Source organism: Rhipicephalus microplus, chromosome 7, assembly GCF_043290135.1.
Source record: "Rhipicephalus microplus isolate Deutch F79 chromosome 7, USDA_Rmic, whole genome shotgun sequence".
Taxonomy (NCBI): Eukaryota; Metazoa; Arthropoda; class Arachnida; order Ixodida; family Ixodidae; genus Rhipicephalus; species Rhipicephalus microplus.
The window spans coordinates 85046101-85069835 of NC_134706.1; the positions used below are offsets into that span (position 1 = coordinate 85046101).

At 47.3% G+C, this 23735-nt stretch overlaps 1 protein-coding gene across 1 annotated transcript in view; it reads right to left on the reverse strand.

Annotated features, from left to right (window-relative positions):
* Positions 1-6073: 6073 nt before the first annotated feature.
* Nprl3 (GATOR complex protein Nprl3) overlaps positions 6074-23735 on the reverse strand; it is a 106121-nt gene continuing 88459 nt past the window's right edge. Inside the window, exons 14-15 of the mRNA XM_075869403.1 lie at positions 10513-10685; positions 6074-6216 (exon numbers count right to left, since the gene is read on the reverse strand). Coding sequence (XP_075725518.1) covers positions 6089-6216; positions 10513-10685 — 301 coding nt within the window. The 3' untranslated portion in view covers positions 6074-6088. The remainder of the gene's footprint in view (positions 6217-10512; positions 10686-23735) is intronic.

Genomic DNA, 23735 nt, shown 5'->3' on the forward strand with positions numbered 1-23735 from the left:
CCCCAACTACCAGGTGGCCCTGTGATACGCATTAAGCACCGATTTTAAACACGATTTTAAACAGAGTTCAAACATTAGGACTAGGACAAAAAACATATAATTACATACGTGACTTCCTTGCCGGCAGACGCGTACACGTCGTCGTTGGAGATGTGGAACTGCAAGAATTTGAGATGGGCTCGAGGGGCACGCCACAAGGCTCTGTAATTTCGCCATTACTCTTTAATTTAGTTCTGTTGGGGCTACCCGAGAAATTATTAGGCATACAAGGATTGTATCACAGTATCTACGCGGATGACATCACCCTCTGGGTTCCCGGCGGAGGCTGTGATGGTCACATCGAGCGTACGCTCCAGGCAGGTGTAGACGAAGTTCAGGAGTACTTGCGAGGAACGGGCCTCGAATGCTCGGCAACCAAGTCGGAACTTCTAATCTACAAACCTACAAGTAGAGGTCGCAAAACCCCGCGCGACGAGGAAAGGGAGTGCTACAAAATAAGCGTTCTATTGGCAGATGGCACTCCCATTCCACACGTAGACAAAATTAGAATTCTGGGGTTACACCTGCATGCAAACGGCCATAATGGTGAGACGGTGCGAAGACTACGTCGTTCGGTAGACGACACGATCCGACTCCTACGTCGTATCACGAACAGACGTACTGGTATGAGCGAACACTGCGCGATCCGTCTAGTGCAGGCGTACGCAATAAGCCGTATAACATACGTTGCCCCCTACCTCAAATTGCTAGGCTCAGAAAAAAACAAGATCGAATGTATAATACGAAAGGCTTTCAAGAGAGCAATTGGAGTTCCACTGAATGCGAGCACTGAAAAGTTAGTAGAACTTGGACTGCACAACTCACTCGACGAGTTAATTGAGGCCCATGTCGTTTCGCAAAACGAACGCTTGTCGGGGTCTAAGACGGGTCGACACATCCTCGAGTCACTTGGCATCCGGTACCACACTCAGCAGGGAGAAAAAGCGGATGTTCCTGCCTCGGTTCGCGACCGCCTAATTGTTCCGCCGCTTCCTAAGAATATGCACCCGACGCACCACGTCGGGCGCCGTAACCAGCGAGCTAGTGACCTTCAAAAGAAGTACGGCACTAGCGACGAAGTTGTGTACGTAGATGCCGCGAGATATGGTGACGGGAGACACGCACACGCCGCTGCGGTCGTTGACCGTGCGGGCAAATGCCTCGCGAGCGCCACGGTGACCACGGGACATACGGAGGCGGCCGAAGAAGCCGCGATAGCCCTAGCAATCGCCACGGTGCCGAACGCTACGATCGTAATCAGCGACTCGCAGGCAGCAATCCGCGGCTTCGCGCGCGGCCGCGTCTCGCGGGAAGCGGCCCGCATCCTTAAGAGGTGCGGTGATGGTGACTCAGCGTCGCGATCGCCACAACAAAATTTAACAGTCTTCCTCCTTTGGACCCCGGCACACACCGATGTCCCGCTTCCGGGCAACGAGGCGGCCCACGCCGCGGCTCGAGGTCTCACTCGCCGAGCCGCGGCACATTCCGTGGCCGCCGCCTCCGCTCCCGAGAACGGGGCTTCTGATCTGCCGGATCGAGACACCTTGACAGACACGCAGCGACAACACAGACCACAATGGTCGTGGGGTGATCGTCTCATCACGTTTCGAGATATTACGCAACACTACAGACTGGAAAGGTGAAAGTTCCCGCCACCGCATGACAAATTAAACAGACACGATGCCGTAAGCTATCGCTTACTACAAACCCACTCTTACCCCAGCCCGGTCGTCTTACGCCACTGCTACCCGCACTTACACATTACCGATCTATGTAAAGCATGCGGGCACAGAGCAACGCTGCGCCACATGCTCTGGGAATGCGCCGATAACAATGGTCGAGAAACGGCCGCCGTTCGCGATGCGCCTATGGCGGCTGCCAATACCAGGCAACAGGAAGCCTCGAGCTCACTCGTTCCCGCCGCCGTCCCGTCTGCGGGTGCCGCGGGGGACCTTCTCCGTCGGCGACGCCGCCGCTGGGAGGCGGCGCTCAGAAGCTCGGAGCTCAACGACCAGCTCTGGGCTGTCCGGTAGGCCGAAGATGCCGCCCGAGTTCAGGGACTCAGCGCCGCCATCTGAGGCCACCAAGACCAAGCTGCCGGCCAAGTTCTAATAAAGTTTCCTCTCTCTCTCTCTCTGTGCAGTCCTCGCTGCTTTCCATATTGTTCGCTCTCTCCTTCGTTTGCGAAGATATAGACATAATTAGCGAGCTACCTGTTTGCATAATTGAATGTTCAGCTGAAAAACCTAATGTGTGCCTCAGGGGTATCAAACACGTGGTCTGCGCGCCACCGACCATTCGCTCGCTTCCCGCAGTCCGGGCGTAAGAGTCTTGGTCTAGCATTTTTTTTTACTTCTTGACTGTGTGTGACACAGCCAAATTCTACACGCATTATGTTTTCATGTATCGCGACTATTGGCCCTTTGTAACCTAAACAGCCCTGGCTGCTCTCATTTTTTTTTGTTTGTGAGAAGCACTTCACGCAATCACCTTGTGTTGAAACATAACGGTGGAACAAAATCTCTGAACTTCCAAGATCAGCGTCGCGATTTTAGTCACTGCGTTAATCCGAACTGATATGTTTCTCGAATCTAGACGTTAAATTATTTTCAGAATGGACCCTTATGTGGTATGTGGAAATAGCCTTTTTTCAAATGAAAAAATGGCGATGTTGACCCCCATTTTGTTCCTGCTGATGATACAGGCCTCCCGCGCCCGTAGCTTGCAACTTTTGGGTGTTCCGGCTCTTTGCGGGACTATGTGAATGGCTCCTTGACTTGAGTTGCCACCGCCACAAGAGAGCGCGTTCGAAACGCGTTTTACGCTGCATTCAAGGCGGTGGTTAGGCAAGTCGAGGAGCATCCCTGAATACGATGGTAAACTTAGCTGGCTCAGCTTGGTAGGTTGAGACCCTTTGTGTATAGAGTTTGGTTTAGCTAAAGAAGATGGTAGAACTACGTGAGCTTATTTGTGTTTCGTGATATCGAATCTCAGCCGCGGCGGCCATATTTACGATTGAGGCAGATGTGTTGAGGCCAGTTCACAAAGAATACCAGATGATCAAAATTTCCGGAGCCCTCCACTACGGTGTCTCTCATAACCATATCGCGGTTTTAAGACGTTGAGCCGTAAAAAAAACAAGCTCTTATATCTTAACACGTGTTATCGAAGCTTGGCATAGGCGGCACCTTATTGTATACGTCAAGCTTCCCTATTGTTTAGAATATCCTGATAAGATTGCGCTCAGGACGCCAGTAGCCCAGCCGATCCCCGAACTAAGGCTATAGCACAACCGATATTACTGAAAGGTTCCATCAAGTATGCATAAAATTAGGCCGACGTGCTTCAGGGACAATCAAATTAGCGATAACATACGACGGTGCTCGACGCTATCGCTGGGCTGTATGGGTCAGTTTTTCTTTCTGTCTTCAAGCTCAATTATTAGCGTCTCATCTTTACTAGTTTCAGTTTACTTTACTAGTTTACTTTGCTAGTTCCAGTTCGTCACCCTTGCGACCACGTGAAAATACATTCGACACCACAGCTATGCCTGCATGCATTGTAGAACCGACCTTTAGCGAAAAGGGACTGCGCTTAAGACTCGTTTTCTAAAGTACCGCTGAGCCTGACTTCTGGGAACGAGGCTATAAAACTTTTAGTGGTTACTTTAATACATTAATCACGAATAACTCGCCTGCGACACTCGCTGTAGAAATACATCAGCTGAATTGCGTAAGAAGCCAAAGAATTTTTTTCCTAGAAGAATGCGTTTTTGACGCTGCTGGTGACGCTCGAGCGAAAGCGAGTGAAAGAGGCACCACTCACATGGAAAAGTGGTACCACGACCAGAATACCACGTCGTTATACGCCTATGTGGGACTGTGTGGTTGTTTGAGAAGTGGGAGCAACGGTGGTGCGTAACAATATGCTTCATTCTGCCCAAGTGCTTTCACACAGCCAGCAAAACTGGTGAAGTCTTCGAGAAAGCTGTAGTATCCGGTCATTGTCTGAAGAGAAAACCTAAAGAAGCCCTTGAAGTACCTAGTATTTCTAGTTTACTTTCCTCTGGTTTCAAGTAATCAGGTGCCAGGTTAGGTTTACTCTAAGTACCAATTTCCCTGTGATACGCGTTAAGCATCGATCAGTTACTTAATTCGTAAGTAAGGGTCCTTAGTCGATATACACGAAATGACCGTGGCACCAATATGATAAATTAGCTCTAGGATGGAAATTACTCTTATCTTGTCGAAAAAAATTTACTGTTAGAGTTCCTGTATCAGCTATTTTATGGTAAAAGTAGCATTCGAAAAAAATGCCCCTGCCCAGTCCTCAATATGTCTCATCACGAAATTATCATGGTACGAAGATTTTAGATTACCCTGCAAGGTCTAATTTGTATGCTAATTCATTTTTGTTTGTTCCATCAGTGAATGGAACCGCTTATCAAATGAACAAGTGCGCTGTAATACTGACCATATCCTTTTCTCGACATTGTAACCCCCTGCTGCAGCACCTTCGAGCTAAGCAGGGTGATCATTGAATAAGGAATAATTTAAAGAACAAAGGGGAAGCTTTGTTTTCAATACAGGCCTTGAAGTTATGCTGACGTCACATGATTGGCTCTGTCGCTACGCGCAGTACCATTTCTACTGGCATACCTGGTCCTGCTGATGACCGTGGCGATGCCCATGATGCAACTGGAGAGCAACCTGGCCCAGTTTGCTGGAGACGGCAACTGTGGCATCTTCAGCACGGTTCCGCTGTTCCTTGGTGAGCGCGACGCACGAATTTCCTTTCGATCTGGGTCACACGTGAACGCATTAAATCCTAGAAGTGCAAGACACCCAGTTTATGCGATGCTTTTTGCATGGCTTGCAACTCGATCACAAGCGATACAACCATTGATTTGTTGGTAAACTAACAAGTACTTTGCAAAGTATAATTTCTGCGAGGTCTGCGTTGACTCTTGGTGAAACAAGCGTCTGAGAATACCCGCAGTTTATGAAGTAATTTAAGCTCACTTAGACGGTGCCCCTTGGGTCCTGGTGTCATCCTCAGTTAGCTGGACGACCCAGAGTTCGTCTTTTGAGGTTCAGCTATGCAGCACGCTCCCCCACTGCTCAACTGGCTGCTTTCTATCGGCACCTTCATCTGTGCACTTGTTCCTCTCCTTTCCATTATAGCCTCACCGATCAGTTTGATGATCTTTGTATATCGTCGTTTTTTCTCACGACAATAAATAGTAAGGGATGCTTGCTGCTCAGTTTGGGTAAATATTGGTTTGAAGGAGTCACGAAGACTCATCTGTTGTTAGTTTAATGATGGAAGGACATGAACTGCAACAACGCGCAGATGTTAAATGTTCTAGGATAGAAAAAATGTGCCCACGTGTAAGGCGCGATAATCGATAGAGAGAAAATGGCGTGACCGAACCATTAAAGCAGCTAGTGGCTGTTCTGGCAGAGAATATGTTTGATTTCATTGAGGGCTCATGTTCTTTTACAACCTAACTGTGAAAGGAGCGTACGCTTCCAAAATACGCCGCAGGGTGACAAGAGTGAGCCAAGAACACCTCGCATTGACATCCTAAGCAAAACGTGAAGGTAAAATACAAGTTTTGAGCAAAATATGCTAATTTAGTGGCGAGCAAGAACGGTCTCCACCGCGTTGGCGACTATGCAAAAACAATACACAAGATATCCCAGGCATGATTAAGGGAACTCTCTTCAGAGCTCGAAGCCACGACTTTCGAACGGCTCAAGGTAACTACAGCATTATTTGGCTAAATATTTTTGTATAGACGGGGAGCTTCGAACCTAACATCTAAAAAAACAATTTAGTGCATTTTTGAAGCTCGCCACCTGCTTTATATTGTAATATAAGAATATTAGACAAAATTTACCTATTGTTGGAATGATTTGTATGTTAAAGAAGAGAAAGGTTACTCGATAACTAAAGATAACCCTAGCACCTTTCTTTGACATTAACCAGGTACACGTTACTAATACTGCTTTGCACTTACAACTCAGGCACGGGCTACGCTCTGACGCTATACGTGATTCTGCGCGTGGTCGCCGACTCGCTGCCCCTGTCCGACGTGCTGCTGCAGATCGCTGGAGGCTCCTCCGTCCCGTGGCCAGGCTCCTGTCCGGGTGGCTGGAAGGCCAACAACCGCACCTGTTACGCCATCAAACACGGATCGGTGAGCACGCCTCTTCCGCCCAGCTATCTTGCCCGATGTCTACATCTGCTGAACCTATAGTGTATTTCATAAAGCGATTAACAACTGCTCGAAGGCTAAGCACCATCGGCGTGCGAACGGGGGGGAACAGACGAGGGCATCCAATCACCTTCCCCCTTGCTTGCGCAAGATCAATCAATGAGTCAATCAATCAATCAGTGTTTATTTTCACCAAACGTTTTGCATTGGCGAGAAACGGGGAGATGGCATAAAAGCTGCAGTTTCGGCAACTGGACTGGTGCAGGGTGAGGAGGGTAGGTAAGGAAGGGAGATTGTGAGTCTCCCTCATACCTATATTGCAGGCTGGTACAGGGTTGTACAGAACACCGTCTGGCGAGGGTCATACATTACTTGCGAATAAACGAAGACTTGCCAAAGTTGCAAGGCAAAAAAAGAAGTGATGAATTCTCGAGACCTTCTTCGAATACAAGTGAATGGTTTGCCTCTGCGGATCTGGGGCTAGGATGCTCGGCTGCTTACATGAAGGCCGAGGGTTCGATACAGGCCGACACATTTTCTTGAAGGCGGAATGGTAGAGGCCCGCATACTGTGCGATTTCCATGGCATAGTAAAGAACACCAAATGGTCAAATTACCGGAGTCCTGGTGATACCGGAGCCCTTGTGGTATATTGCGGTAACAGGTTGTGGTAACAAGCTGTTACCGAAATCCCTGTGGTAACAGCTATTTCTGTAAAACATGCTAAGCACGCTAAGTAAGATAAGCTTTGTCGGATAATACGCCTCGTCAGCTCGACTATTTCACCAAATATTAGGAACTCTGAAGCGGAGCCTTAGTGAAACCGCTAAGAGATTTCTAACTAAATGTTATGGGTATGGCTGTTCTCATCGCCGTCTTCCACAAGAATGATGAGCATTGCCTTATGCATTGCTTATCTTGCGCAACGCGAATATCGAAACATCTTACGTGGTTATGACATGACTGCGAGAAAAACAATTAGAGCTTGTAAAGACTAAACTTTATTTGGGCGTACTTGCTTACCCAAAAAGAACGACGTTCAAAATGCAGCGATATCGGCGCAGACAGTCTTCGGTCATCGATTAACCGAATAAGAGCTAAGGCAAGTGGGCATTCACTTGTGGCGTCGAAGATCCCACGGCTATCATTGGTGGCCGCGTTAGTTCTATAGACGCGCGATTCTCGTGATGTTTTGCGGACTGTCCATATAGGACTTCAGTGATTGGCCGAAGCTCGGCAAACAGAGCACCTCCTGTTTCCGGTCCTTCTTCCGTAACGTCAGTTTTATGACGCGAAGCTTTCGTAACTGTCTACACAATTGAGAACGACAAAATTCGTTTCGCCGCAACGAAATCTGCCTCCAGGTAACCACTCGGGGACGCACATATTAGAGGCCGCGTGCGTAAACGCTAATCACGTTCACACTTGATTTAGGTTTAATGCGGTACTCCGCCTAACGTACCTGGATGTTCAGTACGCATTGGCTGCATCGTTCTCCAAACTTCTCAACATGTCCAAATTCAAGTTGAGACTTGCTAAGTTAAAGTGTCCTGTAATTATGCCTTTCATCCGATTTCTGCCACTTTACAATGGGGATAAGCTGGCAGCTTCGATGTTTCTACTTAATCAGGAGCACCATGACGTCACGGTTAACTGGTTTTTCGGGTAACTGGATGCGTTCCACCGAAGTGGACATGTCAATATAGGCAGATACATCAAGAATAGCTCCCTTGAATAAACTCTGCTGTTCTTTTTACGCGCTCAAACTTATCAGGGGATAAGAAAATAGTCTAAGATTTCGAGACGCGGTTTGTGCAAGACAGTGGCTGTATGTATAACGTACCAGCTGCGTCAAATTATAACCGATGTAGCAATAACGAGATCGCCATGCAATGTTAATGATTACTACACGGCGTTGTTCGTAATTTTTACATAAATATAAAACTGTTCATTAACAAGTGTCCATGAAATTGTACACTGAGATGAAAAAGGAGTGACATCACAAAATTAAAGAAGGAATACCAATCATACGTCCTCTCTAAGTGATTTTGCGGCTGTTCAGTCACGCATTAGGCCAGTTATTTATTATTCCGATAGCAGTTATATAGCCACTCAAGGCGCATTGTTGCCATCAGAGTTGGCATGGTCATTAAGTTTCATTAAAGTCCAACTGAGTAACATTGCCTCATGCGTCGTACGTTCTATGTGCGAGTTAAACATGCGAAGACAGCCGATCATCGCCGCTTTGTAGAGGAAGGAATACTGGCTGGCGTTATTTCACACCTCTGAAGAAGCGCAAGTGGGTAGGGAGGTGGGGGTGGTTCCGCAGTAGGGGCTGCGTGGCTTAGGCCAGCTTTTGCATAGCCTGATTGTTCGAACGTGGTCACGTTATCTTCTCAGATATCAGCAAACGGTTTATACCTTTGCACGTGCAGTTTTCTCACCGGTAAGCTTGCGTTGAAGAGACCGCATGAAGGTGGCTGCGCTTGTTGCGGTGGCCGCTTCGCTAAAGCCGGAGTTTTGTTTAGTTATGAAAGGTGATTTGATTGATATGTGGGGTTTAACGTCCCAAAACCCCCATATGATTATGAGAGACGCCGTAGTGGAGGGCTCCAGAAATTTCGACCACCTGGGTTTCTTTAACGTGCACCCAAATCTGAGCACACGGGCCTACCACATTGCCGCCTCCATCGGAAATGCAGCCACCGCAGCCGGCATTCGAACCCACGACCTGCGGGTCAGTAGCCGAGTACCTTAGCCACTAGACCACCGCGGCGGGGCTAGTTATGCAAAGCTGGTATCTAACAAAGATATCTGCCAGATTTTGTATAGCATCAATTTCCTTGCTGTCACGCTGGTTTCTTCGCCTTTGTGTGGAAACTGCGCCACCAGTAAACGATTCCGGCTTTTCAACGGAATGGCGTAAGTTCCATACTACACATGAAACGATGTGGCGGGTATCCAGTATTCGGTTTCAAAGTAAAGCTGCATGGAAGTGCGCTTCTACATTCACTTGTGGCACTGTTATCTCTCTCAGAAAATATAACCATACGTATAACAGTCACAAGGAATCTACCCATATATAAGAAGAAACGAAGTCAATCAAAGCATTTGAACAGCCTTCGTAGTATTAACAGTACATTTGTCTAATTGTGAAATCTAAATGAAACAGTGGACGAGAAAAGCGGCCACTGGTGGGGAAGAAATTCACAGCGTTAGTCTTAATTACCGGTCAGCTTCGAGCTAGTCAATATAACTTGTTACGCCATGCCATCCGGTAATAGTGTTCACTGGAGCTGCCCGACAAATTTTCGGATTGCATATACATAAATGCAGGATAAAGTGAACGCGTACCGGCGGCCACCATTACTGATCCGGTAGACAATAAAGGCACCAAGCCTGCTTAGAAGGCCTGAGCTTCTCTTTGATGTGAGGGGTTAACTTCTTTTGAAAATGTCAGTTCTCATAGTTATTGCACCCTGTCATGCATGTTACCCGCAACATTTCTTTATTGAATCTTATCGTTGTAGAGTCGTATTGTGGCTTGGAGGCAACGTCAAACGCAATAATGTAATTCAATTACACAATATGGAAGAAAATACCTACTGTGTTTATTTCAGTTATACACGTTTTAAATCTATTAGTATTGTATTCCAACTCTGCAAGGAACCAATTCTTTTAGTAATCAAGTGATCATTATTATGACGTGTATACTGCTGTTACCAAATGTGTATTGTATGCTTACTTTACCTACTTCCCCCTCAAGCAATGGCTCATGAGCGGTCCGTAAAATAATCTTCACTAATAACGAACAAACAGAAGAGGACTCTCGGTGCGCTATTTACATTTCCTCACTGAGGCAGCGCAGCGACCCAGTATTCTTTGTGTGCCCCGACAGTCACAATATCTTTACGCGAATTACGAGTTGGTCAACCGTTCTGAAGCAACGTAGGGAATTGGGCTAGTTGTAACATACTCATCTCGATGAGCGCACAAAAAGGACAAAAACCACCTGTGAAACACAAGTGCTGACACAAGCGCAGCACTTGTGTCGTGCATTTTCTTGTGTTTTTTTTTTGGTCCTCCATGTGCACTGATTGTGATGAGACGGTCGAGCGTAGTCTGTAGACTACTTACTCCAGCTATCCATTGCAGTGCTGACCAGTTCCGTGCCGAGCTCGAGCAGAGAGAGATCTCTTCGTCAGGTACACGCGCACGCTTCAAGAGGCTGGAATGTGCATAAATGATGCTTACTCGTGTCTTTGTGGTGACTTTCGCAGGTTCCGTGCCGATCGTTGCGCAGTCGATTCGTGGACTCCTTCCGGCAGCTGACGCTCGGAGAAGGCGTGCCTCTTCTGCACGGGGACCAGGTGGCGCTGGTGCCGTCCAAGTCGTACCAGCAAGAGGCCGCCGGATGCATGCCCGATCTGTACACACCGTTGCCGCCGTATGACTTGTGAGTGTCGTAAGATTTAAAGGCGATAGTCATTTCTTGGGGACCTTCACTAATACAATTTGCTCTGTCTGTCTGTCTGTCCACCCGTAAGAGTACCGACTACTGAGTAGTCTAAACGACACCAGACGATACTTAAAAAACGGCCGACCCCATCCGTAGCGCCCACCAATGCTGCTCAAGACTCAGCGTTCATATTTGCGCGATTGTCAATTAAACTGCAATTATTGCGCACACCTTAGCCACCATAACAACACGTACATATTCTGCATGGGCGCCTTTTACTAGAAAAGGCATACATAAGTAATTCTAAGGGCCGTAGCGTTTATCACGCTGCGCTGATCACGCAACACTTGCACGAAAAGGCAAGTGTTTCGAACGCTTTGTTAAGACGATACGGTGGCGGCATCTACCCGTCGCCTTGCGTTCTATACGTTATCATTTCTGAGACGGGTGCGCATGCCCGTTTCAGAGCTACACGCTTCGTTTGACAGGATAACTGCCACATAGCATTCATGTCTAACGTGTAACGTCACTTGATGCGCTCGTTCGCCTCCACTACACGCTCGAGGCACTCTAAAGCAGTGCCTCCAGAATACCATTTACCAATTTTCTTGCGCAGAACATCAAATAAACGTTTTCTTCACTCTCTCCCGACGCAAGACTATCGTCTGTCGACGACATTTGCGGATTAACATGCAGATACGTGACCAATTCTTCGTCAATGGTTTTACGCCGAGAACCCAGTTCAGTCTATCTAATTTTATTGTCATAAAAGCTACAAGGCGGTAACCTAAAGCTCTTCTCATGCAGCGGGCCCGAGTCACTAAATTCAGACCCCAGGGCCGGGTCAGGTAAGAATGCAAAGTAAAAAAGGTGGTAGTATAGGTCGTACGAATTGGCAAAAACACTACCGTTTCAAAGAAAACATTTTCCATATCTCGCATACGGGTCATTTATGAAAAAAATATTTGGGGCCATCGCAAGATTTTGTCCGACAGCATATAAATAAAAATCTCCAAAATGACTAACATGTGGACGGAAATTCTGAAATATGGCGTTTCTTTCACAGCTACGCTTCAACACATAGTCACCTTTGGGGTGCCTCGCGCAGACAATGCATTTGACCACTCATGCCTGCAGAGCTATCGCACTTACTTATCAAAATAAAAATTAATGCTATGGACATATATAGCCCTATGCGGGTTGGGTGCCACGTATTTGAAACCCCCGCTATATGGACACCGAGGCTAATTTTTAAGCCGGATGTCTTTATTGACCCATACTCGTAGTGCCCGACCGTGCTGCTTCCCTACTTTCCAGAAAAATAATCTATGGCACAATCGGTGCCACGCAAGTTTATTTGTTGTGTTGCACCAAGAGGCTTTAGAAGGCCAGCTTTCGCCGCAGGTGACTGCACCGCGGATTCCGCGCAGGCTCAGCGTCTTTATTTTACATTTATTTATTTTGTTTTGTTTTTCAGCCGACGTCAGCAAGCATTTGTGGAACACACGTTCGACAACATACGGGTGCAGCCTCTGCTGTCGATGGCCGCTATCTGGGTATTGGTGTTCACCCTCGCCCACGTTGGATTCATCCGGCTCAAGAACGTGCGTCAACAAATAATAATAATAATAATAATAATAATAATAATAATAATAATAATAATAATAATAATAATAATAATAATAATAATAATAATAATAATAATAATAATAATAATAATAATAATAATAATAATAATAATAATAATAATAATAATAATAATAAAATTAATAATAATAATAATAATAATAATAATAATAATAATAATGATGATGATGATGATGATGATGATGATGATGATGATGATGACGACGAAATAACACATAAACAATCCCAAACTATACCCACTTACGCAAAATTCCCGTGATACCCCCCTCCCACACAATGCGACGCATTAAATCAAGTTCCCCCCGTGGGAAGGTGTGGGTGGCATTTTTTATTATTAACCGCAGATGGTTGAAGTCTCCAGAGTCCTCCACTACGGCGTATCTTGTAATAGCATCGCTGTTTTGAAACGTAAAACTGCGATAACTATTATATATAAAGATTTAGCTACCGAGCACAGCTCGATGCACAACACACGTACTAGCGGAATGCAAGTTTGCCGCTGGACAGAAAGTGACGCAAATGCGATGTGGCAGTAGCTTCGGCGAAAATCTTCCATACCAAACAGATTTCGGCTGCACGGCCTCCTTATCTTAAAAAATATATTGCTGCTTACTCCCGCACTGCGCGCAGTTCTTCTACGTAATGCTGGGCCTGCACGTTGCAACCGCCGTCGCGCTGCTGCTAAGGGCGTTGTCCTTGGAAGGCGCCGCAAGGGGACTCCAGGCCTTTGCCTACGCAGACTGGAGCCACGTGCTAAGCGCGGAGGCAAGTTCGGACCCGCCTTGGTATACACTCAAACCTCATTATAACAAAGTTGCATCTAACACACACAAAAGCAAGTTGGTTATATCCAAAAAATTAGTTATGAAAGCATATTCCTAACGGTATATATACCGCAAGACTATTTTTTAATTACTACGATAGAACCCATACTTTGTTCAATCAGGGATCTTTGTATCCAGGTATGAGTGTAGCAGTCCGGCGAATGTGCCAAGCTGCTGGGCTTGCGGTCGCGAATATTATTGTTGAAAATGGCGGCAGCATTTCAATAAAAACGAGATGCGATAACACCCGCACACGTGTTTATAGATATAGAGAATGGCTTAATATCCACGGCTGGCAAAAATAAACCTCCACGTGCGCCTCACTGATGTGCGTTTCCAGTGCTGTGCTATGTAATATGAAAAATACGCGACTACACTCCCTCCCGTAGGAACAAAAAAAAAACAAGTAAGCAGCGCCCTCAAATTAACTTGCCGATTTCCCTGTTGTTCGTTGCACATTTAACAATGTGGCAGGTTGGACGCCAACATGCATCGAAACTTGGCAGGGATTCATTTCAGCGTACTTCACTATCATTTTTATGCAGATAATCTCGGAGCTGATATGAACTCATTCGTAACGCGGCAATAGCGCTGTTCTGATTATGGCCCGACTCTAAGACCAAAGCGGCACGTTGCTTCTTCAGCCGAAAAATATATATTGCCGCATTCCTTCCTTAAGTTTTGTTACCACCTCGTTAAAGAGTAATTCTCAGCGCAAACCACACCTGCAGTGTTCGAGAAGCTACAGGGAGGTACTGGATCATTTTGTTAAGATCCCGTTCACAACACAAACATTGCAGATTATTCGGGAACCAACACGGCCGGAAGTTTGGCCAAATAAATTAGCAGTTTAATTATCAACCAGTCTGCTCCTTTTGTCCGCGTTGAAGGGGCCCTGAAACAATTTCGAGTCGGGACGAGGCAAGAAAAAATGCGATTGCAGCAGGTGACAAATCTTCGTAACTCCGCTAATTCACTGTCGGTCTCTCTGAGAGCGCAGCTTTCAAATGCGCACAGCAGCAAAGTCACGTCTTACCTTGTTCGGAGTCTAAACGCTATTAAAGTTAAGCAGAAACCACAAGCTCCATAATGAATTCTCAAGTTCTGAATATTCTTAGGATTTGTGTTTTTCTAGGAGCACACTCGTACGTGGGAGCTAAAACATTATTCGAGCAAAGTGTAACGAGATTTATTTGGTGACATTGCAAAACTATTCGTTCCAGCTGTGAAACGGGCAACCTCGTGGTTACCCAAGTGCCCATGAACTGCGTTATTTAACTTTTAAGAGGAGCTTGTTTTATTTGCATTTTTGCTTTAGTTTAGAGACCACCGAAATTCTTGGTGGAAACCAACGCCACATTTTTGGCCCAAAGTGTTGCGTACCTCACCCAGTGTTCTCATTACGCCTAACTTCATCGTGAATAAATAGCCTGTTGGTGATTCATGATCGATGTATACAGCACGGTAGAAAACACGGACGATGAGCAGATAAGGACAGGCGCTGACTATAGACAGAACGCTCATTCATCACGCACCATATATGAGGGGAAAAAACGGTTTCAGTTTTGAACAAACAACTAAACTCCTATGCACGAGGCACAATAGCAGATTAATTAGCCTTATGCGGCATTCGCCAGATACTGAAGCTTCCCATCTAGAAGAGCAATTGATGGTTTGCCCGCGGAGTTGTTAGGTGTTGCCCACGGAGGTCTACTGCATATAGAATACAGCTGTGTTTTCAAACTGCGCACGCAATGGATCATCAACTTCATGGCTTAATATTACCAACTCGCAGATGTGGTGTCAAGCTCTGTACACCTGCTTGGAAAGCGTGGGTGTCACGGGAACTGTCTACCTGGCCGTCCAGAGACTCAACGCCTTCAAGAACAACTTCCACGAGTGAGCCGCGCGATTCCCCGGTTACATTTCTCCCGCAAGGATTGAGCTTAACTTTCGGCGACAAGGTTAAAGAGTGCCATCGCTGAATAAGTGGTGTTAGTGCGGCATTTTTTATAGAACGGCAATAAGACAGTTCTTGTCGTTCGACGATTTCGTTAGAAAATTCAAGTGATGTATCAGCTGTTGTAAGTGGCCTCCGCAGATAGGAATTTTAGACTAAATCAAACCAACCTTCTTTAATCTAAGCAAGGAGAAAGGGGTTGAATAAAAAAAGCTGTCTTACATGCAGCTTGACTAAGTCCGGCCACCAGTAAGTTCACGGAACGTATACTTCGTGGACCTTCAGCGTTTCGCAGCAGGTTCGTGAAAATTTATGGGTATGAGTTAACATCTCGGCATTTTTCGTGGCAAAGATGTGTAGTTGTTAGCTTAATAATGAAAAGTTCAGATGAATACCCGTTATTGCAATGCAAAAGGTATTTAAGGCACTTTTAAAATTAATTCTTCTCGCACAAGCTGTCTATGAAGGCTTGCAATGTTTTTGATATTGATATATATTTGCCAAAAAAGAAAAAGTGCAGCTACGAATCAGTGGTGCGAAGACTAAGGCAACGGTGGAGCTGATGGCCTTGAACCACCAACTCTCTCTTACTTACTTGTTCTCTCCTCTTGCTATTCTATGCTGCCTCCGATCCTCGTCACCCTCCTGCCTCTGTTACCTCACTGTTTTCACTCCTGTGTTACGTTAGCCCTCTATGCTATGTTAGCCCTATCCCTCTTCCTTTCTCTCTTCGCACTCACTTTCCTTCTCCACCTCCTTACATACTCTACATGCCTTCGCGATTCTTTATCCTCTCCGCCCTCCTTCCTCTCCTTTTATGGGACCAAGAATCAGCGGAGAGTAGGTGTGTCCGTGATGACGCACCCACTGTCATGTCGCACTGTCCACCGCATGCCTCTTTGTGTACAACGCGACCGGCAGCATTGCAAATTAGCCTGAGAACCACGCGTCCACTTTGAAACGAGCAAGCTTTTCTCAAACTTTTGCCGTAATGATCCAGCCTAACCAACTGCTCTCAATGCCAATCGCGAGGACTTCCACATCGTCATCGCTGCCTTGAAGCTAGCCTAATTGCTGCTTTGTCTAGCAGCACACGGTAAAGTGATCTCTCTCTTATGACACGCGCGGCATGTTTGTTCCGTGCGCTGGGTACTCTCAAGGTGCGTGCACCCGGCCGCGCTTTCGGCATTTAGAACGTTTTTTGTTGCTTAGACTATGAACCACCACGTGTCTAGCGCCTGGCGTCTATTGGTTTCTCCTCTCGCGTGCAAATTGCTTAGTTTGTGGCCGTTATACCAGCTGCCTTGCATATACTTTCACGGCCATTTGCAACGTTTACTTGTTGTCGGACAAAAGCTTCTCCTGAGGCTTAGCTTCATTTGTACCAAAAATGATTTGGTCTCTTATTGACTCTGCTTCCTCTTTGAAGTTCGATGCTCCTCCTGCCTTCGTCTTCAAGTCTCGTAAAAAAATGGCAGCATATCCACGAAGTGAATAATGGAAAGTGGGGCGAAGCATCCGTCTGTCCATTCGTTTTTGCTTTCATCCGTGCATGCGTTCGTCTGTGTGAGCATTCGTGCGTCCATCCGCCCGTCCCTGCGTGCGTCTGTTCGTGCATCCACACGTCCATTCGTGCGTCCGTCCCTGGATCTGTCTGTGTGTCAGTTCGTCCATCTAGTCAACACTCCAAGTACCACCTTCTCGCATCTTTTCATCACATGTTCCGCATATAGAAGCACCGCCATCCAGCGGACATTCCAAGGACTGAACGAGAGGTGCCACACGCACACTTTCTTACGGCTTGCACTTCGTGTCTACTTCCCACCTCTATTCACCTCGAGTTCATAGTACATACTAGTTCACTGCATTCGTGGCACTGCGGCTCAACGCTCGCTAAACCTTTCTTAAACTAAGGAGGTTACACCCAGCGAGTATAACGTATCAGCCCTTTCTTTTCAGATAGTGCTCAATGTACAAGCCAATGGCTGCTAATGGGAAATGAGAGAAGGGAGAATTCGTTTTTAGTTAATGCGCACGCTGCGAACTTTTTATTGTTCAACAAGGCACAGGAGAAATCTCCCACTGACACCACCTTGCAGGTCAAAGTGTAAGACACGTTGCGCACTACGACGAGGGACGAACGGGTGCCGCTTTAACGAGCTTCTACCCTAAATATGTTCAAAACGCTCACCTGGCTCTTACTTTCCTGGGCGGAAGAGATAACGCTGATGTACTAACTGATTGACTTCTGAAGCGCAGCAGTCGTCGAACTTCTCGATTACTACGTCACAGTCATGTTTATCTTGGACTTCAGTGAAGCTGCATGCGTTGTACTCCTCGATGGCTTCCTCATCAGCGACGCTCAACAGCAACGTAACTTTCGTCGAAGCACACGCCCTTTCATTTTTTTTGCAAGCTCTGTAGCTGTAATAAAGAGCTGGAAACATTGCTTGAAGAGGCTCCAGCGCTTGCCTACATCGCCTTCAATCCGCAGCAGCTCCGGAGGTTTCACGAATTTCATGCTGACATTGGCCCGTTGGCCGGCTGGTAGAGCGGCCTAGACTTGGCACAGATGCTTTTGGAGCCCTGTATGGCACCTCGAATCAGCGTGACGGTATGGCCGAGTCCGTCAAGCCGCCAGTGTTGCTTGCTTCATTCAGTCTGTCACACTTATAAGAGTTGTGCGACGCTGTTTGGTCTTAACGTGCGTAACACGCGAGTAAGGCGCGATGAAGGCCCCTCAACCTCACTTTCCTTTTCCATCTGTTGCTATGCTATATTATGCGTTGTTATGCCATGTTTTGTTCCTCTTTATATTTCTGTCTTACTTTTTTTCTTTCTTTTTTCCTCTCTTGCTCGTTCTCTTGCCCTTAGCAACGTAAACTTTCTCTATTAACATGTTCTGTACCCCGCTCACGGTAACAATGTTTCTCTTTCTATTGCGAAGCAAGACCCTGTTGTACCAAGTGGTTTCTAGGCAGCGTACAGTGACGTCATAGCCAGGCATCATTTCGGGTCTACGCGATACGGTCCAAGCCCTGGCTTAACCAGATAAGCGGTTGATGTTAAACAAGGGTTTGCCGCAGCAGACACCACCTATATAGCGCAGGCTCGAAATTATCGGTGGAGGAATTTATATTAAAAGGGGGTGCCAATACACTATTAGTGATGTTGAACGCTTTTTTTATTTCGATTCTGCGCGCGTTACGCTGGATACATGCAGGGGTGCTTTCATCGTTCTGAGTGCTTGCAGCATATACGGAATATTGCAAGTGCCGTGAATGTCTTTTGATGGCACCTCACTACGATTGGCAGCCAGGTGTCACTGCCCTATCACAGCTAAATAAGTATCGCTTATGATTTTTTCTACACTTCCATTATATATAGTAAAAACCACGTAGACAAAACAGATACGGTGCGTGCAGGCGTGGACACTACGTGTTAGGCTTGGTATCATTATCGAGATGTATAGTACAGGAAGGTTACAACAAACGTGCAAAGTTTTCTGACAGTGACGAAAGACTACTTAAACGACACGCTCTCACATGCGGCGTGCATGTAATTTGTGCAGGGACGTGCTGTACGTGCTCGTGGCTGACATCGCTTGCAAGGGTATCGGGACCTTCACTGCTTTCCTGTACCTCGGCTACTTGTCCGCCAGAATTGGCGTTGATGTCAGGGTGCTCATTGACTATGGTGCGTAGGCCAGCATTATTGTAAGTTAATGCACAAAACCATTTTTCACACAGAGAATAATGTAAGTTTCCTCTTAATGTTTTCCTGCATACAATCACGTTAAAAAAGACTGCACGCCAAAATATACAAAGTATTTTTGCACCATTTGGCTCATTTGGGCTTACTGATATGAACCAGCAAAGTTTCATCTTTTTATACTTTTCATTTAGGCACAAGCACCCGCGCCTTTTATGAAGGGTCCTCGTAATAATGCAAGCAACATGACAGGAAATATAACTAAACCCACTTCTTGGTGTTCTGCAACATCAAGAATCTCATTCCATCTTTATTTGATGCAATTTACGTCACAATGTGTTAAAGCGATATATTACTTCGATATAGATATTCCCCTTGTGCCGTGGGATTTAAAATAAAACTTGGAAGATAAGCCAAAAGAAAAAGCAAAGACAACTGCAAGGCACTCCTAAACGGAGCGCCTAGGTCCGTTTTAAAGGACGCCTCACCTAAGAGGGCGCTTGAAGGCGCCTCAATCCCTGAAGGCTAGCAGTGGGCCGGCTGTCCAGTGATTAGGATCGTCGCTCTGGACCTCAACATATGTTCCTCAAATGGCGGTTTTAAGCTATCTGTGGTCATAAATAACAGCCGCGGGACAACTAACGCTTAATTCATGTCCACATGGGCGTACCAAACATGTACGAGGAAGGCATCTTCACCGCAGAAGGTCATGACATGAAACCTCGGGCAGAGACAAAGTGGAGTCAAGTCTACAGAAGACGACGACGTTCACTGATATTGGCGCGGAGAAATACCCTGTAGCTTTTGACAAAACTTTAGAAGCACTCATTTGTACGTAGTCACTACAATACTGATACAAATCATTATCATCGACGAATGCACCATAAAGGCGACGAAGATGACGACTGAACAAAAGCTCGTGTTGTTGTTGCCACTCCGCCATCTTGGTTCAAGGACACTGTGTACTCCGTGTACAATCTGTCAATATATTTCTACCCTCTGCCTACTCTCAGCCCGTGACATTTTGGTGGTGGTGCGGGGTTATAAGGCGGAGCTACGCAGTGGCCGACGCTTTGTTTTTTCCACGATGGCACGAGAGGGTCTGGCTCAAGCTCCCGCAGCAGCCACCTCAACGACGACAGCTGTTCTGCCCCAGCTGAAAGACCCGGGCACGTTCTGCGGGACCGACAATGTCGACATTGAAGAATGGTTGCCGCTGTACGAGTGAACAAGCAGGAATCATCACTGGGACAAAACACTCATTCTGGCGAACATCCTATTTTACCTGAAGGGGACAGCCAAAGTGTGGTTTGAGCACCACGAAGCAGGAATTGGTAGCTGGGATGCGTGCAAAGAAAACATGCGTGTACTGTTCGGCAAACCGACTGGCAGGAAGACAGCGGCCAAGAAGTAGCTCTCATCTCGGGCTCAAAAGTCATCGTAGTCGTACCTGTCTTACATGCAGGACGTGCTCGCCCTTTGCCGCAAAGCAGATGACGGCATGTATGAGTCCGAGAAGGTAGCGCACATATTAAAAGGCATTGCCGATGACGCGTTCAATTTGCTAGTTTGCAAGGACTGTGACACTGCAGATGCCATTTTCCGAGTGTGTCAGCGTTTTGAGGCCACCAAAAGCCGACGCATTTCCCATCAGTTCGCTCGACTTCCACCGCAGCAACATGGTCGTGCGAAGACATGCCTGTACCAAAGGCACCGCTGACTGCAGAGCACGTCACGAAGATCATCCTTCGAGAACTTGAAGCTATGTCTCCCACTTCAACTTTCTATCGTGCCTGTGAGTCCAGCTTCCAAATGGTTACTTTAGTGCATGCCATCGTTCGCCAAGAGCTTTCGAACGTTGGCCTGAAACCTGTGTGCACTGCCGCCCCCTCCCGACCGACTGACCGTCGCCCGCCAGTTTCCTACGCCGAAGGCCAGAGGCTGCCAGCGCGCTCTCGCAATCCCGCTGAGTGGAGAACTGCTGATGACCAACCCATTTGCTTTAACTGCCATCGTGTTTGTCACGTGATCAGCTATTGCAATATCAGGTAGTATTGGCGTCAGTCTTCCTATGGCTACAACCCTCGCACAGAGGCAGATGATCGCCGCTTCAGAACTCGCCACGGGTCGCCTCAGCCAGCCGGCGGTGATGGTTCGTCGACGGTGCACTGTCGGTCACCATCCCCTCCCGACCACCAGTCCCGCTCAGCGCTGTCTCGATCATCGCGCTCACCCCAATTTCGCCGTCCTCCTTCACCGACTGCACAACTGGCTCGGGAAAACTAGGCAATGCAGTTTTCAGAGGTGATGCTGCATCGACGATTCGCCAGACAAATCCTCTGAATATGCCGACACGGCGCAACCTCATAGACGTTAAACTAGACAATGCACATGTTGCCCTTGTAGACACAGGGTCCCACATTTCGGTGATGAACTCAGAACTTCGCCGCCGCCTTAAAAAGGTTTTAACACCGCCCACAGTGCCGCTCATACAAGTCGCCAACGGTGGAACTTTTCCTGTGCTTGGGATGTGCTCCGCACGTGCTAGTGTTGCTGACCGCTCCACAAGTGAGCTTTTTGCCGTGCCCAAGAAGTGTTCTCATGAACTCATTTTGGGCATGCACTTCCTTGCCACGCACTCTGCCTTGATTGACTGTGGAATAGGCTTGCTTCAGCTTGACGAATCTTATTGCTATGTCACTCCAACTACAACTCAACCACGTTAGTGTTCTGTCGGGTACGTTCGCCTAGCACCCCAAGCCGTTACCTAGGTATCAATGAGGTCTTTTCCTCCGGTACCTGACAGCGATTATGTGGTGGCACCGATTTTGGACGTGTTATTAGACAGAAATGTTGCCTTTCCTGTTACTGTGTTGACGATTACGAATAATGTGGCGTCGCTACCGATACTGAACTTCAGCTGGTGCGCTCAAGTTCTTCCAGATGGCATGACTCTAGCCAACGTCTCTTCCATCAGTGAACATTCTGTTTCTTCATGCATTGCAGACACTCCTTTGCCTGCTACTGCATCCTCTTCACAATGCTCCACTGATGCCGACTTTGACAAGATGATCGCGCCAGACGTCGTTTCAGCACACGAAGCCAATCTCCGGCATATCTTGGCATCCTTCAGCGACATCTTCGACTTTGGCGACAGCCTCTAGGTTAGACGTCAGTTGTGACAGGATCAACACTGGAGACGCCAGCCCAGTCTGACGACGTCCTTATCGCGTGTCACATGCAGAGTGACACGTCACTCAACGTGAAGTTGATAAAATGCTCACAAAAGACGTCATTGAACCATTTTGCAGTCCATGGGCCTCACCAGTCGTCCTAGTAAAAAATAAGCATGGCAGCTGGCGCTTCCGCGTCGACTACCGTCACTTAAACAAGGCCACGCGCAAGGACGTCTACCAACTGCCACGGATTGACGGTGCCCTCGACTGCCTGCACGAGTCTGCCGACTTCTCCTCTATCGACCTGCGATCAGGATATTGGCAGATTTCTGTCGACGAATCATACCGTGAAAAGACTGCATTTGTTACATCGGATGGACTTACACCAGTTTAAGTTAATGACCTTTGGCTTATGCAACACTCCCGCTTTATTTGAGAGAATGATGGACTACCTGCTACAGGGTTACAAATGGTCAGCGTGCCTCTGTTATCTCGATGACGTCATTGTATTCTCGCCGTCATTCGAAAGTCACCTTAGCCGTCTGTCAGCTGTTCTGGAAGTTTTCAGATTGTCTGGCCTTCAGCTCAACTCCTCCAAACGCCGTTTCGGCCGCCAAACAATCACTGTGCTCACCCATCTTGTCAGTGCTAAAGGCGTGCAACCCGATCCCCACAAAATTTGCGTCGTCGAAGACTTCCCACACCACGTTCCACGAAAGATGTACGGAGATTTTTCGGTCTCTGTTCCTATTTCCGGCGTTTCGTTCACAACTTCCCCGACAATACCCATCCTTTGGCACAGCTACTGAAGGAGGACACACCGTTTTCCTGGGGTCCCCAGCAAGCCAATTCGTTTCGCCGACTTACTGCGCGGCTCACTTCCCCGCCTATCTTAGGTCATTTTGATCCTTCAGCGCCTACTGAAGTTCGCACCGACGCCAGTGGACGCGGTATTGGCGCTGTCCTCGCCCAGCGGCAACAGGGTCTACAGGTCAACACGGACTCCTCTCCCCATCCGAGTGCAAGTTTTCCATCACTGAGCGCGAGTGCCTCGCTCTTGTATGGGCGGTTGCTCGGCCGCCACTTTTCGGTCATCACGGATTACCACGCCCTGTGCTGGTTGTCCTCTCTCAAAGATCTTTCTGAACGTCTGCGTCGTTGGGCTTTAAAACTACAGGAATATGGCTTTGACGTGACCTACAGGTCTGGCCAAATGCACCAGGATGCCGACTGTCTATCTCGCCATCCCATCGATCTCCCCGACTTTTCAGTGCACGATTCTGATGCCTGTGTCTTCGCCATTTCTGATTTCACGGACATACGTAGAGAACAACTTAGTGATGCCAATTTTCGGTGTATCATACGCCATCTAGCTTCTGACACCTCGGATCCTTCCTTTCGGCTGTTCAAGCTTCATGACGGAATTTTATATCGGCGCAACAGAAGCACCGAAGGCCCAGAACTTCTTCTGGTAGTTCCTGGAACGTTCCATTCTACTGTGCTCGAACAATTTCATGATGCCCCAACTGCGGGACATCTCGGAGCAGCCCGCACGTATCACCGCGTACGGCGTCGATTTTTCTGGCCCGGCCTTTACCGCTCTGTGCGCCGATACGTTGCATCTTGTGAGTCTTGCCAGCGCCGCAAGTATCCTTCATTGGCACCACCAGGCCCACTTCAGCCTATCGACATTTCAACAG